Source organism: Erpetoichthys calabaricus, chromosome 11 (assembly GCF_900747795.2).
Source record: "Erpetoichthys calabaricus chromosome 11, fErpCal1.3, whole genome shotgun sequence".
NCBI lineage: Eukaryota > Metazoa > Chordata > Cladistia > Polypteriformes > Polypteridae > Erpetoichthys > Erpetoichthys calabaricus.
Window position 1 is genome coordinate 163,296,515 of NC_041404.2, and position 15,720 is coordinate 163,312,234.

Sequence of the window (15,720 nt, forward strand, 5' to 3'; positions counted from 1 at the left end):
ATACAAAGAGCTTTTTGTTATGACCAAATATCTCAATTTTTGTCTCATCAGTCCAAAGCACTTTGTTCCAAAATGAATCTAAATGAGCATTTGCATACAACAAGCAACTGTTTGTGGTGTGAGTGCAGAAAGGGCTTCTTTCTCATCACCCTGCCATACAGATGTTCTTTGTGCAAATTGCGCTGAATTGTAGAACGACGTACAGATACACCATCTGCAGCAAGATGTTCTTGCAGGTCTTTGGAAGTGATCTGTGGGTTGTCTGTAACCATTCTCACAATCCTATGCATATGCCACTCCTGTATTTTTCTTGGCCTGCCAGACCTGGGTTTAACAGCAACTATGTCTGTGGCCTTCCTTTTCCTGATTGCATTCCTTACAGTTGAAACTGACAAGTTTAAACCTCTGAAATAGCTTTTTGTAGCCTTCCCCTAAACTATGATAGTGAACAATCTTTGTTTTCAGATCTTTTGAGAGTTGCTTTGAGGATCCCATGCTGTCACTCTTCAGAGCAGAGTCAAAGGGAAGCACAACTTGCAATTGACCACCTTAAATACCATTTCTCATGATTGGACATACCGGTCTATGAAGTTCAAGGCTTAACGAGCTAATCCAACCAATTTGGTGTTGCAAGTAATCAGTAAGGAGCAGTTATATGCATTCAAATCAGCAAAATTACAAGGGTACCCAAATTTTTGCACAGCCAGTTTTTCACATTTGATTTAATTTCATACAACTAAATACTACTTCACTACAAATCTTTGTTCGGAAAACACCCCAGTACTCAGATGTTCCTAGGAAATGAAAGACATACCACTGTTATCTTTTTTATTGAAAGTAAATTATTATGCAGGCTCAGAGGGGTTCCCAAACTTTTTCATATGACTCAAAATAATAGACAGGAAATATAGCCCTGCTTCCTTTAGTAAAATTGGGACTAGGTTCTATTAAGTGTTGTACAGAAATTGTGTAATGTTTAAAGAACTAGGGCAAGGATTCATACATGTTCAAGCACTACATTGTAGAATTTTATATTGTGTTCATAAGAATAGCTTATAAAAGCTTTGAAATCGCTTCAGTTTGGCTAGGCACCTCCTGACTCACCAGTACGAGAAAACTCCCACATATGATATACCACTCAACTCACCTTTGTGTCTAGTTATTCAAGACATTGCTCTATTTATTATTGGCATTCTATACACAAAAAAGGCCCTATTCTTTAGATCAGATTGTGTGTAAGAAATTTCACCTTTATTATAAAGAGTACACAAGTAGGTGTGTTCAGCAAAAATGATCAAAAGGACTCAAGGTTATACATGCCACATCAACCAACCTCAGGGCTTCACCCTAAAAAGGATACTAAGAGTCAAATACCCCCCCTTCCCCTCCTCTCCCCCTTTGAAAAAAAACTTAGAAAACCTAGGGATCAGTATTACAAGAGGAATGTCATTTTATGGTTACTGTATCTCCAGGTTGCTGACCATGAACATGATAATATTTTTGAAATTTGATTCTTTACCAGTAGTCCTAGCTCTCTAAAAGCCACTTACAGAATGTTAAAAATGAGAAAATTCAAAGGTAAGCGTGAGGGGTATTATCTCAGACTATTCCAAGGTCAGTGATTAAGAATACGAGTTTTTTTCATAATATCTGATACAAGTATTCTTGTTTATTATGTACTTGTACCTCATAAAGTAAATCATTACATTAACTATAAACACACTGAATTAAGGTGGTTTATGCTAATTCAGACTTTTTAAGAGTTAAATAAGTGCATACGAGAGGTATGAGACTGCAACACTTATTTTATTTCCATTACAATCATAACCTTCCAGCACCCCTCCCGGAGTGCTGTTTTGTGCAGGCAAATATTTGCCTGAATTTACACATGAACAATTAATATACAAACACATGTAATTGTTTTCAATTGCTGAAGAAAAGGGTTATTTTTTTGTCAAGACAGAAGCACTCTACGAAAACAGAAATGTCTAGCATAATTAAATAATTTGATGTGCAGTTCAGTCAATATACACAATCTATAATAAACGTCAAACTCTGGTGTCAGCATATAACAAAGCACTAGAGAAAAGATTAAATAAATAAATAAATGGACCAATTCTGACCTAATGAACTAGAAAATGCACTTTTCATATAAACACATCTGTATGTTTTTCTACAATACAACAAAAGTCCCGATTTCACCACACTAATACCACCATACATTTACTAATAACAAAATAAACAGTTATTACCTCATAATAAAGTAACCCAAGGTCAAAATGATAATAGTTGTATATTAATATGTCACACTGGTATGTTCACTGAGCTGATAAAATGCACAAGTACCAGTCTGAAGGCAATCTGAACGTTTAAAATGAATGTGACGTGGAATTAAAAAAACACTAAACTTGAAAGTCAGATATCTAAAAATAAGAGTCAAAATGAATACTACTTTAATGAATAACTGAAGAACACATATTTAAAATAAATGTGGACAGAAATAAAAATAAATACAAAAGGAAATACCTAATAATAATACCAAAGCTGTAAAGGAGAAATGACATAACTCACGCCATATCTGGGGAGTTTCTTTATAAATAATCTTGCTAATGGGCTTTATTTGCTTTCATGTATTGCTAATCATTTTGTACTCTAGCCGTTTATAAGTATACAAAAACTCTCCTAAATGACAGTGGATGCCCCTTGTCAATGACTGAGTGTAACGGAAGACTAGGCTCAAGGATTCATTATCTGGGGGTTGGGGGAGATAAAAGAAAAATGAATCTTTATATACCTGATCCTCGCGTTCAAAGCCAGGTGCTTTTGGATAGTGAGATGTCGGAGATGATACATTGGACGTTGCGGATTCTGAACATAAGCTACCATTAGTAAAGGATTTGGGCCTGCTGATGGGTCCAATAGGGGATAATGAGCTGTTGCTTCCTGAGCTTGATGTAACAGTTGGACTACTAGAGCAAGAAACCTAAAGGAAAAAAGTACAGAGGTTCTTAAATAGGCTTCTCTACTACCGATTTAAGACTTCTGTTCTTGTTCTGCCCCTAATAAGAGATACAGTGGTGTGAAAAACTATTTGCCCCCTTCCTGATTTCTTATTCTTTTGCATGTTTGTCACACAAAATGTTTCTGATCATCAAACACATTTAACCATTAGTCAAATATAACACAAGTACACACAAAATGCAGTTTTTAAATGATGGTGTTTATTATTTAGGGAGAAAAAAAATCCAAACCTACATGGCCCTGTGTGAAAAGGTAATTGCCCCCTTGTTAAAAAATAACCTAACTGTGGTGTATCACACCTGAGTTCAATTTCCGTAGCCACCCCCAGGCCTGATTACTGCCACACCTGTTTCAATCAAGAAATCACTTAAATAGGAGCTGCCTGACACAGAGAAGTAGACCAAAAGCACCTCAAAAGCTAGACATCATGCCAAGATCCAAAGAAATTCAGGAACAAATGAGAACAGAAGTAATTGAGATCTATCAGTCTGGTAAAGGTTATAAAGCCATTTCTAAAGCTTTGGGACTCCAGCGAACCACAGTGAGAGCCATTATCCACAAATGGCAAAAACATGGAACAGTGGTGAACCTTCCCAGGAGTGGCCGGCCGACCAAAATTACCCCAAGAGCGCAGAGACGACTCATCCGAGAGGTCACAAAAGACCCCAGGACAACGTCTAAAGAACTGCAGGCCTCACTTGCCTCAATTAAGGTCAGTGTTCACGACTCCACTATAAGAAAGAGACTGGGCAAAAACGGCCTGCATGGCAGATTTCCAAGACGCAAACCACTGTTAAGCAAAAAGAACATTAGGGCTCGTCTCAATTTTGCTAAGAAACAGCTCAATGATTGCCAAGACTTTTGGGAAAATACCTTGTGGACTGATGAGTCAAAAGTTGAACTTTTTGGAAGGCAAATGTCCCGTTACATCTGGCGTAAAAGGAACACAGCATTTCAGAAAAAGAACATCATACCAACAGTAAAATATGGTGGTGGTAGTGTGATGGTCTGGGGTTGTTTTGCTGCTTCAGGACCTGGAAGGCTTGCTGTGATAGATGGAACCATGAATTCTACTGTCTACCAAAAAATCCTGAAGGAGAATGTCCGGCCATCTGTTCATCAACTCAAGCTGAAGCGATCTTGGGTGCTGCAACAGGACAATGACCCAAAACACACCAGCAAATCCACCTCTGAATGGCTGAAGAAAAACAAAATGAAGACTTTGGAGTGGCCTAGTCAAAGTCCTGACCTGAATCCAATTGAGATGCTATGGCATGACCTTAAAAAGGCGGTTCATGCTAGAAAACCCTCAAATAAAGCTGAATTACAACAATTTTGCAAAGATGAGTGGGCCAAAATTCCTCCAGAGCGCTGTAAAAGACTCATTGCAAGTTATCGCAAACGCTTGATTGCAGTTATTGCTGCTAAGGGTGGCCCAACCAGTTATTAGGTTCAGGGGGCAATTACTTTTTCACACAGGGCCATGTAGGTTTGGATTTTTTTTTCTCCCTAAATAATAAAAACCACCATTTACAAACTGCATTTTGTGTTTACTTGTGTTATATTTGACTAATGGTTAAATGTGTTTGATGATCAGAAACATTTTGTGTGACAAACATGCAAAAGAATAAGAAATCAGGAAGGGGGCAAATAGTTTTTCACACCACTGTAGTACTGGATAATTACTTAGCAGCAAATTCTATTTTGTCTTAAGAGTAGCTTAGTTATGGGGCAAAATAAGAAACTAAATACATAAATTTTGTAAGGAAGAAAAAAAACTTTTTACACAGACAATTCTTCAATTTTCTTTTTTTTGTTTTCCCTCAGTCATGTTAATTATGACTATACAGCCTTACTAGATTACAATTGTTTATAACAAAGTTAAACCTAAAACTGTAAAACTTATGTGCCTATTCGTTTCCTAATGCATAAGATTCTTGGTTTGTGTCTTTCTGTAGAAATTATTAGTTTTTTTTTTTTTTTTTTTTTTACCTAAGCCTACACTAAAAGATATGTCTGCTGTTGTAGAAGACTATGTACCTTATAATTACAGTGGCAAAAACCTAACACATGACTAATTAATTTTACCAAAGACCACCACAAACATAGCAGCTATAAAACATTATCCAAATTAATTTCAAATAAATGAATAAAAACACTGCTTGCTTTTCTCTCTCTTCAACTTGATAGGTGTTCAGATGTCAGATTACAGGGTGACACAAAATGAAGTATTGATTTCAGGTGTAGCTTATCAGGAATACTGGTATTTCTTGCAGTTCTCTTAAATAAATAAGCTTTATACCAAATACTGATGACACTTAAGTTCATGAATAGTTCAAGAATATCTATAACTTATTTAAGATTACTGCATAAAGAAGGTTCAACTTTATACATGCATTTTAAATGCATGCCAATATCTAAAATACCCTAGACACTACTGAACAATCAGTTTAGTTTATCTCATTCTGGGCCAAACTACTCAGATCTTTCTCATTGATGAGAAAGTACATTCATTCACATTTTTATTAATCTATAATAATAAAAGGCAAAGCCCTCACTGACTGACTGACTCACTCACTGACTCACTCATCACTAATTCTCCAACTTCCCGTGTAGGTGGAAGGCTGAAATTTGGCAGGCTCATTCCTTACAGCTTACTTACAAAAATTAGGCAGGTTTCATTTCGAAATTCAAAGCGTAATGGTCATAACTGGAACATATTTTTTGTCCATACACTGTAATGGAGGAGGCGGAGTCACGTATCGCGTCATCACGCCTCCTACGTAATCACGTGAACTAAAAACAAGGAAGAGATTTACAGCACGAGTCACACGCGGGAACGAAGGTAAATGACGTTAATTTTTGACTGTCTTTTAATACTGTGTAAGCATACATATTAACACATGTGCAATTAAACGTGTGCATTTACGGGGTGATTTCTCAGGCTTAAAAGCTCACCTTTTATCAAACGCGGGAACAAAGGTAACTGACGTTGTTCACTGTCTTTTAATACTGTGTAAGCATACATATTAACACATGTCCAATTAAACGTCTGCATTTACGGGGTGATTTCTCAGGCTTAAAAGCTCGCCTTTTACTAAAAAGGTAAATGCAAAACTATTTTCAATCAGTTTATTGAAACGCTCCCGTTAAGGATTGCAATAACATATTCGCGAGATAAAAGAACGAAGTAGGGGGAAATGGAGGAACAGCCGCAAACAGCGAAAAGCAAAAAATTAATTAAACAATAGAGAACGGAGCGAGTTAAGCATACAAGCATGTTCATAAGGGAAACAAAGCACAGTGTAAAACGTAAGTTTAAATTAAGTTTATAGAAACGCTCCCGCTGCGGATTGCAATAACATATTCGCGAGATAAAAGTTTAATGAGAAGACACGAGGTATAAACGAACCACACGCCGTGGCGCAACGTTAGGGGCAACAGTTTCAACCATTCTATGATCTGCTTCTCGCAACTGAAAGACGGCACATGGCGGATGTTAGCCGACTTGCTGACCGCAACGTTAGGGGCTTCAACTCTGGCGCTGACGCCACATCTCAGTGCCAACAGTTTGCAGACTCTACTTAAAAGACACGCCCTCCTCACTGGACAGTTAAAAACACCAATCAAACTAACGATCACATCAAGTATTACCCAATCAAAAGTAGGAAAGGAGGCATCTTCATAAAATGCGTGTGGGATGATTAGCATCAGACGCTGCTTTAAAAAAAAAATGATAAAAAAAATACGGGATAAATCCCGTCCAGTATTGATTCAAAACGGGACGCGCAATTTCATTCTCAAACGCGGCACGATTCCGTATTTTAAAGGACGGGTGGCAACCCTACAGTGCCAGGTAACCACCCATACAATCAGATTGTGATTCAGACTAGGAATGCAATGAATGTAATTACCCCGATCTACATACAAGGCGAAAGTCTTGCAACATTCAAAGATGATGGTTTGGGATAATTAGTACTTATTAAGTACAACATTGAACATAAAACAGCTTATGAAGCCTTGAACCGAAAAAAGCAAGATCTCAGAGATCGTAAAAAAAAAAAAAAGGAGGTAATGTCGTTTTACTCGCTGTAGATTTTAGTCAAACATTACCAGTTATTCCACGAGGGAAACCAGCACATGAACTCAACGCGTGTTTAAAATCCATGCTTCTCCCACGGTCGGTTATATGTCGCGTGTTCTCGGGTAGGTACACCAAAAAATGTATACATTTAAGCATTTAATGGGCAAAGAAAAAATGAGGTATACCCGAAGGCACTGCAGTAGTACTCAATGTAACTTTACTTCTTAAATGTTAATGTTTTACTGTTTAATAATTTATACACTTCTTATATGTTGTTCAAATTCTTTTATCAAAATACCAGTGACAGCGCAATGCACGATAAAATGGAGTGAATACACCATACGCATCCGCCCACGGCTGCCCTGGTGTGCGCAGATAGGAGTTGATTCTACAATAAAATAAAATAAAGATAAAAAGAGTAATACATTCATCACCCATAAAGCGGATAGCAGACGTGACGTATTATATGTGTACCACATTTCAAGTCAATACGTGAAACGGTTTGCAAGCTACATGTGATTTAAAATCCTGGACAGACCAACGAAAAGCCACGGTAGCAAATTATACAAGAAGATTTTACTGTTTAATAATTTATATTTATATGAAATGTGCTTCTTATATATTACTTCATATTCTCATATGATAATGATGTTAATGTTGTTTATATTGATTTCTATGTTATTGTAAGTGCATCTATGTCTGTATATGTATGTATGTATGTGTATATATATATATATATATAAAAAATATATGTGTATATGTATATATAATATATCTGTATATGTGTGTATATGTGTGTGTATATGTGTATATGTATATATATATGACAGCAACACTCATAACAATGACAACACAATTACATTGACAATCATGTTACGTTATTTTTAAAATGTTTCCTTTACTTTTTCATAACCTCTTTAACACACTACTTCTCCGCTGCGAAGCGCGGGTATTTTGCTAGTAGCTATATATTTACGATAAGGGAAGTCCAAGTGATCTGAAGAATTTTTATCATATAATTTTACCGTGGAGAAAATGTACTTGAAAAAGAACAGTGGTTCTGGATACGAGATGACGTAGATTAATTAAATCCTAACATTTCATTATAACCATGAACAAATCACAAACAGTAATGGCACTGCAAACTTAAACTCCCTTAAAATGTAAGGATAAACTTTCATTTTTGTCTGTTACTATATACTATGTTAACCATCAAAAATCATGATTTTACTTCTAAAAAGATGAGAAATATCTTATACATTACATTGCACAGACAAAGAATTACTTGCTAAGCTAAAAATATGCCTCTTGAAATATCATTGGCATTCTGTAATAATCAAGGAACACAAAGTACTACAAACTTAGATGTTCCATTTTTATACAGTCATATGAAAAAGTTTGGGAACCCCTCTTAATTCTTTGGATTTTTGTTTATCATTGGCTGAGCTTTCAAAGTAGCAACTTCCTTTTAATATATGACATGCCTTATGGAAACAATAGTATTTCAGCAATGACATTAAGTTTATTGGATTAACAGAAAATATGCATCATAACAAAATTAGACAGGTGCATAAGTGTGGGCACCCCAACAGAGACATTACATCAATACTTAGTTGAGCCTCCTTTTGCAAATATAACAGCCTCTAGACGCCTCCTATAGCCTTTGATGAGTGTCTGGATTCTGGATGGAGATATTTTTGACCATTCTTCCATACAAAATCTCTCCAGTTCAGTTAAATTTGATGGCTGCCGTTCTTGCAGGTCTTTGGAGGTGATCTGTGGGTTGTCTGTAACCATTCTCACAATCCTGTGCATATACCGCTCCTGTATTTTTCTTGGCCTGCCAGACCTGGGTTTAACAGCAACTGTGCCTGTGGCCTTCCATTTCCTGATTACATTCCTTACAGTTGAAACTGACAGTTTATACCTCTGAGGTAGCTTTTTGTAGCTGTCCCCTAAACTATGATACTGAACAATCTTTGTTTTCAGATCTTTTGAGAGTTGCTTTGAGGATCCCATGCCGTCATTCTTCAGAGGAGAGTCAAAGGAAAGCACAACTTGCAATTGACCACCTTAAATACCTTTTCTCATGATTGGACACACCTGTCTTTGAAGTTCAAGGCTTAACGAGCTAATCCAACCAATTTGGTGTTGCATGTAATCAGCATTGAGCAGTTACATGCATTCAAATCAGCAAAATTACAAGGGGACCCACATTTTTGCACAGCCAATTTTTCACATTTGATTTAAATTCATACTACTAAATAATGCTTCACTTTAAATCTTTGTTCAGAAAACACCCCAGTATTCAGATGTTCCTAAGACATGAAAGACATACCACAGTTATCTTTTTCGTTGAAAGTTGAGTAAATTATTATGCAGGCTGACAGGGGTTCCCAAACTTTTTCAAATGACTGTAATTCCTATGGAGAAATCAATATCTAATGTTATCAATGAACGGGTCAATTTGTTTTGTGTGTACCTCCCACTGAAACATGCAGAAATAAGGAATAATCTGAAAAGTTAATATTAAAAAAAAAAACAAAAAAAAAACTTCCCAGATACCCTTTGCTCATCAATCTGCAATTGCAGTTCCAATGAGAAAATACATTTTTATTCAGCTCTTTAAATTTTTTAACATAATTTACAAGGCTATGTAGACTATACCAAAAGCTAAAAGGAAGCACAGATATCTACAAGTAAGTAGATGCATGCCTCTTACTTTTTGGAATTTTATAGATTACACCATAGTTGCAGGGATTCCAAACACTGAGAAGACATCATAAAAAGAAAATTTGAAAAAGACAAGTACGGACTTCAAAACTGGGTAAACAACTAGAAAACATAGTTTAATGTAGACAACCTGACAGTGATACAACTTGGCAAATAAGCATTAAATATAAATAAAATGGGTGATGCTGATCTACTGGAAACAATCTTTGAAAAAACTTGGTTTATACAGATAAAACATTCTAATCATCAGCAACTGAATAGGCAAAAAAGTTAGGTTATACTGTAAAAACTGTTTAATATAAACCAGTATAAGGTGCTAGTCAGACTGCATCTGGTGAATTATATGTGCCATTTTATAATAATAATAATAATAAATTTTATTTATATTGCACTTTATATTTTAGCAATCCCAAAGTGCTACAGAGTAAAAATAGAATAATAAAATAAAAAAAAAAAGAACAGAAGAGTCTATAAAATACTTTAACAAAATGACTTTCTAAAAAGATGAGTTTTTAGGTTTCGCTTAAAGGCCTCAGTCGACTGTGGGGCTCTCTGGTAATCAGGGAGGGCATTCCACAGCCTCGGCGCCACCGATGAAAACGCCCTGTCACCCATGCTGCTGAGCTTAGTTCTGGGGACTTGAAGAGTGTTAGTGAGTACAGAGCGGAGGGAACGTAAGGAGTTATGGGGGGTAAGGAGTTCCTGTAGATAAAGAGGGGCATGTCCATAAATGCACTGATGGGTAAGAAGGGAGACCTTGTACTCTATTCTGAATGAAACAGGGAGCCAGTGAAGGGTTTTCAGGATTGGGGTGATGTGATCATACTTTCGCACCCTCATCAGGATCCTGGCAGCGCTGTTCTGAATATACTGGAGTCTCTGGATACTCTTGCCAGGAATCCCAATGAGGAGTGCATTACAGTAATCCAGCCTGGAAGAGACAAAGGCATGGACGAGCTTCTCTGCATCTGCCAGGGTGAGTAATGGGCGGAGTTTGGCGATGTTCTTGAGATGGTAAAAAGATGACTTACAGAGATATTTGATGTGGGTGTCAAAAGTAAGTTGGGAGTCCATTCTAACACCCAAATTAGTAACAGATGTGGAAAGAGGAATATTTTGGCCAGAGAAAGTAATACTGGTGATGGTAGAAGAGCGAAGATGATGTGATGTACCAACTAAGATGGCTTCTGTTTTGGATCTGTTCAACTGAAGAAAATTGAGCCTCATCCAAGCCTCTATCTCCTCCAGGCAGGTAGACAATGTAGATGTTGGCAGAGGAGCAGTAGAGGAGGTGGGAGTAGTCCTGAGGTAAAGCTGAGTGTCATCGGCATAGCAATGGAACGATAAACCATGTCTGCCAATGACAGTTCCAAGGGGGAGCATGTAGATAGTAAAAAGGATAGGGCCCAGCACAGAGCCCTGTGGAACACCACAGGCGACGTTGTGGGTGTGGGACTTTGCGCTGCCAAGGGCGACATGCTCAGTTCTGCCAGTCAGGTATGATGTAAACCAATTTAGAACAATTCCTGAGAGTCCAATAGTGTATTGCAGGCGGTGAAGAAGGATGTTATGGTCTATTGTGTCAAAAGCAGCTGTCAGGTCAAGGAGGATAAGTAGTGAAGGTGAACCAGTATCTGCCGTCATCAGAAGATCATTGGTGACCCTGACCAGGGCTGTTTCAGTGCTATGGCCAGGGCGAAAACCAGACTGAAACTTTTCAAACAGATTGTTCAGTTTGAGATGATCGTGAAGTTGTGCTGCAACTATTTTTTCCAGGACTTTGGAGAGAAATGGAAGATTGGAGATGGGCCTATAATTGGAGAGAACTTCAGGATCCAAGGTGGATTTTTTCAGTAGAGGTCTGATGACAGCAGTTTTTAGTGCAGAAGGAATATGGCCAGCCAGGAGGGACTGATTTATTATCCTGGTGATAAGTGGAGAGATGGCAGAAATGTTGGCCCTCAGCAAGGGTGAGGGGAAAGGGTCCAGGGAACTAGTAGACGGTTTCATTTTCCTGATGACATCCTCCACCTCTTCCCGTGTGGCAACAGAGAAAGAGCAAAGAGGATGGACGGTCTCAGACAATGAGTCAACAGTTGGGAAGGGCAAGATATCCTTGGTAGAGAGGTGTAAACGGATATTATCAACTTTTTGTTTAAAAAAGTTGATATACATGTTGCATCTGTCATCAGTGGTCTCAGAATGGGCAGGTAAAGGAGGTTTGACAAGATGATTTATGGTTGAAAAAAGTTTTTTAGGGTTGCTGGAGCCATTTCTGATGATGGTGGAATAAAACTTGGACCGTGCAACCTTCAGAGCTTCTGCATACGCTCTCATGTGTTCTCTGTAAGCCTGTTTATGGACAGTCAGCCCAGAGGCCTTGAGCCGCCGCTCAAGGACACGCCCAGCCGCCTTCATTTTTCGCAGCTCGCAGGTATACCAAGGTGCTGAGCACGAGAATGAGACGGACCTAGATGTTAAAGGGGCGTGGAAGTCCAGGAGACTGCTCAGGGACTGGTTGTAAAAATCCACAAGGTCAGCAACAGAGAGGGAGCTGATAAAGTCAGAGGAGAGAAATGTAAGGTCCAAGGCCAAGGCATCCACATTGATATTCTTCAGATTTCTGAAGTAGATCTGTCGTTTTGGTTTGATACGGGAGGAGAAAAAGGGCAGCTCCAATGACACAACTTTGTGGTCTGAAATACCAAGATCAAATACCTGTAGATTCCTGATTGGGGCACAGTTTGAAATGACCAAGTCAAGAGTGTGACCCCTAGAATGTGTGGGAACATCAACATGTTGTTGTAGGTTGAGAGAATCTAGCAGCTCAAGGAAATCAGCAGTGAGATAACCTGTGGGATTGTCAACATGAATATTTATATCTCCTAAGATTATGATGTTGGCAGAAGTAGCACAGAGTGTTGTGAGAAGATCAGTAATTTCCGGAAAAAAGGCAGAATTGGGTTTTGGAGGTCGATAGATAAGGAGAACAGTCAGGGGAAACGGGGGCTTACATTTAAATGCAAGGCACTCACAGGAAGATATTGCAGGTATCGAGATAGGGGACAACCCCAGGTCCTGACGGTGGATAACAGCTATTCCACCACCACGCCCAGTGCTGCGAGCTGCCTCCAAGTAACTGTAGCCAAGTGGACAGGCTTCATTTAAGGCAGAGTAAACCTCTGACTGGTGCCAGGTTTCTGTCAGACACATGAAGTCAAGTCCTTTTTCCCTGATGTGTTCTTCAATAAGTATGGATTTATTGCTGATAGATTGAGAGTTAAATAGTTCAAATTTAACCAATGACTGTGAAGTAAATCTCTGTACAGGACGCAGAACATTAAAATCCACTTTACGCAGCTTAGAATTCATTCCACAAAATAAATCCAGCCGGGGATGTGAAAAACGAACCGGCTGGGACGACGTTAACAAAGACGCACCAGCCGTGGCGGCTGACATTGTCGTGATGCGGCGTAGGTTGTTAAAGTTCACTCCCCGGCGGCGGTGACGGAGCGAGGCAGGGAAGTGTACCGGAGCATCCGAGGGCAAGAGGCATTTCGGGAGCATTGACTCATGTTGGGAGCCAGGAGAGTTGTTCCTAGAGAGGATCCGGGAGGCTCGGAGCCGAGCCCTGGTGCCTCCACGCTTCCCACGGCGGCGGCGTTTCCATCGGCGACCGGCCAAGCCGTGGACAGTGACGAGGAAGGCCGGGACTTCCTCAAACAGTCGGCCAAAGGTTTGACTGAACTCCGGAGTCAAATGTCGAGAAACCCCCGCACTCGTTCGAAGAGCCAAAAGGGTGAAGCGATCATAACGAATGATCGAGTCAGGAAGAGCATCACAGGAGTAAGTAAGCCGAGAAAAAAGCAGGAGTAACAAGAAACACAAAAGCCAGAGTGGCTGACGGCGTGCCTCAACAGTCGGCGCCATCTTTAATAATAATTTTTAATAATTTTGGTCACCATGCAAAAAAATAAAAAAGATATACTAGCTTTAGAAGCTGATGACAGAAGAGTAACTAAGTATATGGTATGGCTAAAGGGAATCTCACTCTAAGAAGCTGAGAAATTAAACCTTGTTAATCTTTAGAAAGGAAAGCTACAAGGACAAATAATCTGGCCCTAAAAAATTCTCCAAGCCATTGATAAAATTAATTCATCTGCATTCTTTCAATTAAACAGCGATTCGTATACTCAAGGACACAAGTGGAAATTAAGGGGAAGGTTAAGGCAGAAGTCAAAAAACACTTCTTCATACAAAGGATCATAGAAATCTGAAAGAAATTACTAAATTGTGTAGTGAAAGCAAAATCTTAGACAACTTTTAAAAAGTACAGCATGTAAACGAGGTTAACAAACTGAATGGTCTCTTACTTATTTGCCACACTTCTTACATTCCGACAACAGCAGCAAGGGATGCAGAACCAACCAACTGCTATGATTTATAATAATATGTATTTTTTCCTTGATTCATTACATAACATCTTACACACCTAAACTCAACATACCAATCTTACACCCACATATTCTAAATCTTTGTTGGGGGTTACAGCCTATCCCAGGAGAAAACAACCAAGAAAAGGGCATCGGTTTATTGCAGGGCTTAATAAAATGTTAAATACGATTCCAATATAATTGAAATTAGAACACTCTAAATTAGTTGTAACTTGTTCCCACATACACTGAAAACTGCAGATGTTGCCATTAAAGATTTATTCCATTTTCAACCACGTCCTGCAAATCTTTTAAACTACATTATCATGTCTTAGGACTCTAAATTGCATTGCTACAACTGTAACAGACACAGTGTGTAAGATTTCTCATTTCTAATTTTGAAGTCATATTTTACAAACTTTACTGCATGATGCAACATGATACTTCAGTAACTTCTGAAGATAAGTTTTTAAGAGGTATGGGTATATTGTATCACTAAAAATTAACATTTAGAAATGTCCCTTTAAAACACCTTAAAACAGATATAAATTGTGAAACACAGATTTTGTTTCCATGTTCCAAATTATGCAACAAAGAAGCAGATATAATTTTCCACACTACAGATACCATACTAAATTTACATATATACATCACTACTAAATCACTGTGCTTAAATCATTCTTGATAAGAAAAAAGATGATGATGTTTAGCAATTGCACCTGGTTTTGTTCAGTTTTAGAAAATGGTTTCTCTCCAGAAAACTGTAAAATTTAAAAACAATATCTTCTGTATTACTAAAACTCTGATCAGAACTGTTAAGATACAGGTGTACCTCTAGTGTTTTGGCAGTCAGAATGCGCATATGCCATAAGATGAAGCTAACTTTACAGCAAGGCAATGCCTTAACCCATCTTTACAACAAAAGCACTGTTTAATTACAAAACAAATTTTCAAACAAAGCATTATTTAAAAAGAAAATAAACATGCCTACATATTTCGTCTCCTAAAAAGACAAAAATAATTATATTTCTGCCACACCAATATCATATGCTATAAATAAACAAGTAATAATCACAAATGTATTCAACATTGATCTGTAATGGCAAGACACAGTAGGTTGCAGAAGAGATTGCTTTAGGTGGAATTAGTAATAGCCACAATAAAAAGCAAGAATACTACAGCTTCCCCATTGGTGTAAGTATGTTTACATTCTTTAACCATCAAAAAACATAAAACTGCAAGTCAAACTATCTATTGACTTGACGAAAGTAAAGAATGGCATTTTCTGCATTAAGAAAGTGTCAAAAATATTTAATCTTTTTATTATGATTTGTTTTATAGGCAGTGTAGTGTAATTGCCAAACCATTTAATGTTTATTTATGAAACTATTATAACATTTTGTTCTTCTCAGTACCATTGGTCAAGATAGGTATTCTAATGACTAGCAG

The 15,720-nt window shown here is 37.9% G+C and overlaps 1 protein-coding gene across 3 annotated transcripts in view; it reads right to left on the bottom strand.

Moving 5' to 3' along the window:
* The window catches only part of unkl (unk like zinc finger), a 114,106-nt gene that overhangs the window by 13,241 nt on the left and 85,145 nt on the right, over positions 1–15,720 (bottom strand). For 2 of the 3 annotated variants that reach the window (XM_051933966.1, XM_051933964.1), the window contains one exon: positions 2,795–2,983. The exons of the other annotated variant lie outside the window; for it this stretch is intronic. In XM_051933966.1, the coding sequence (XP_051789926.1) occupies positions 2,795–2,983 (189 nt within the window). The remainder of the gene's footprint in view (positions 1–2,794; positions 2,984–15,720) is intronic. 3 annotated transcript variants of the gene reach the window in all.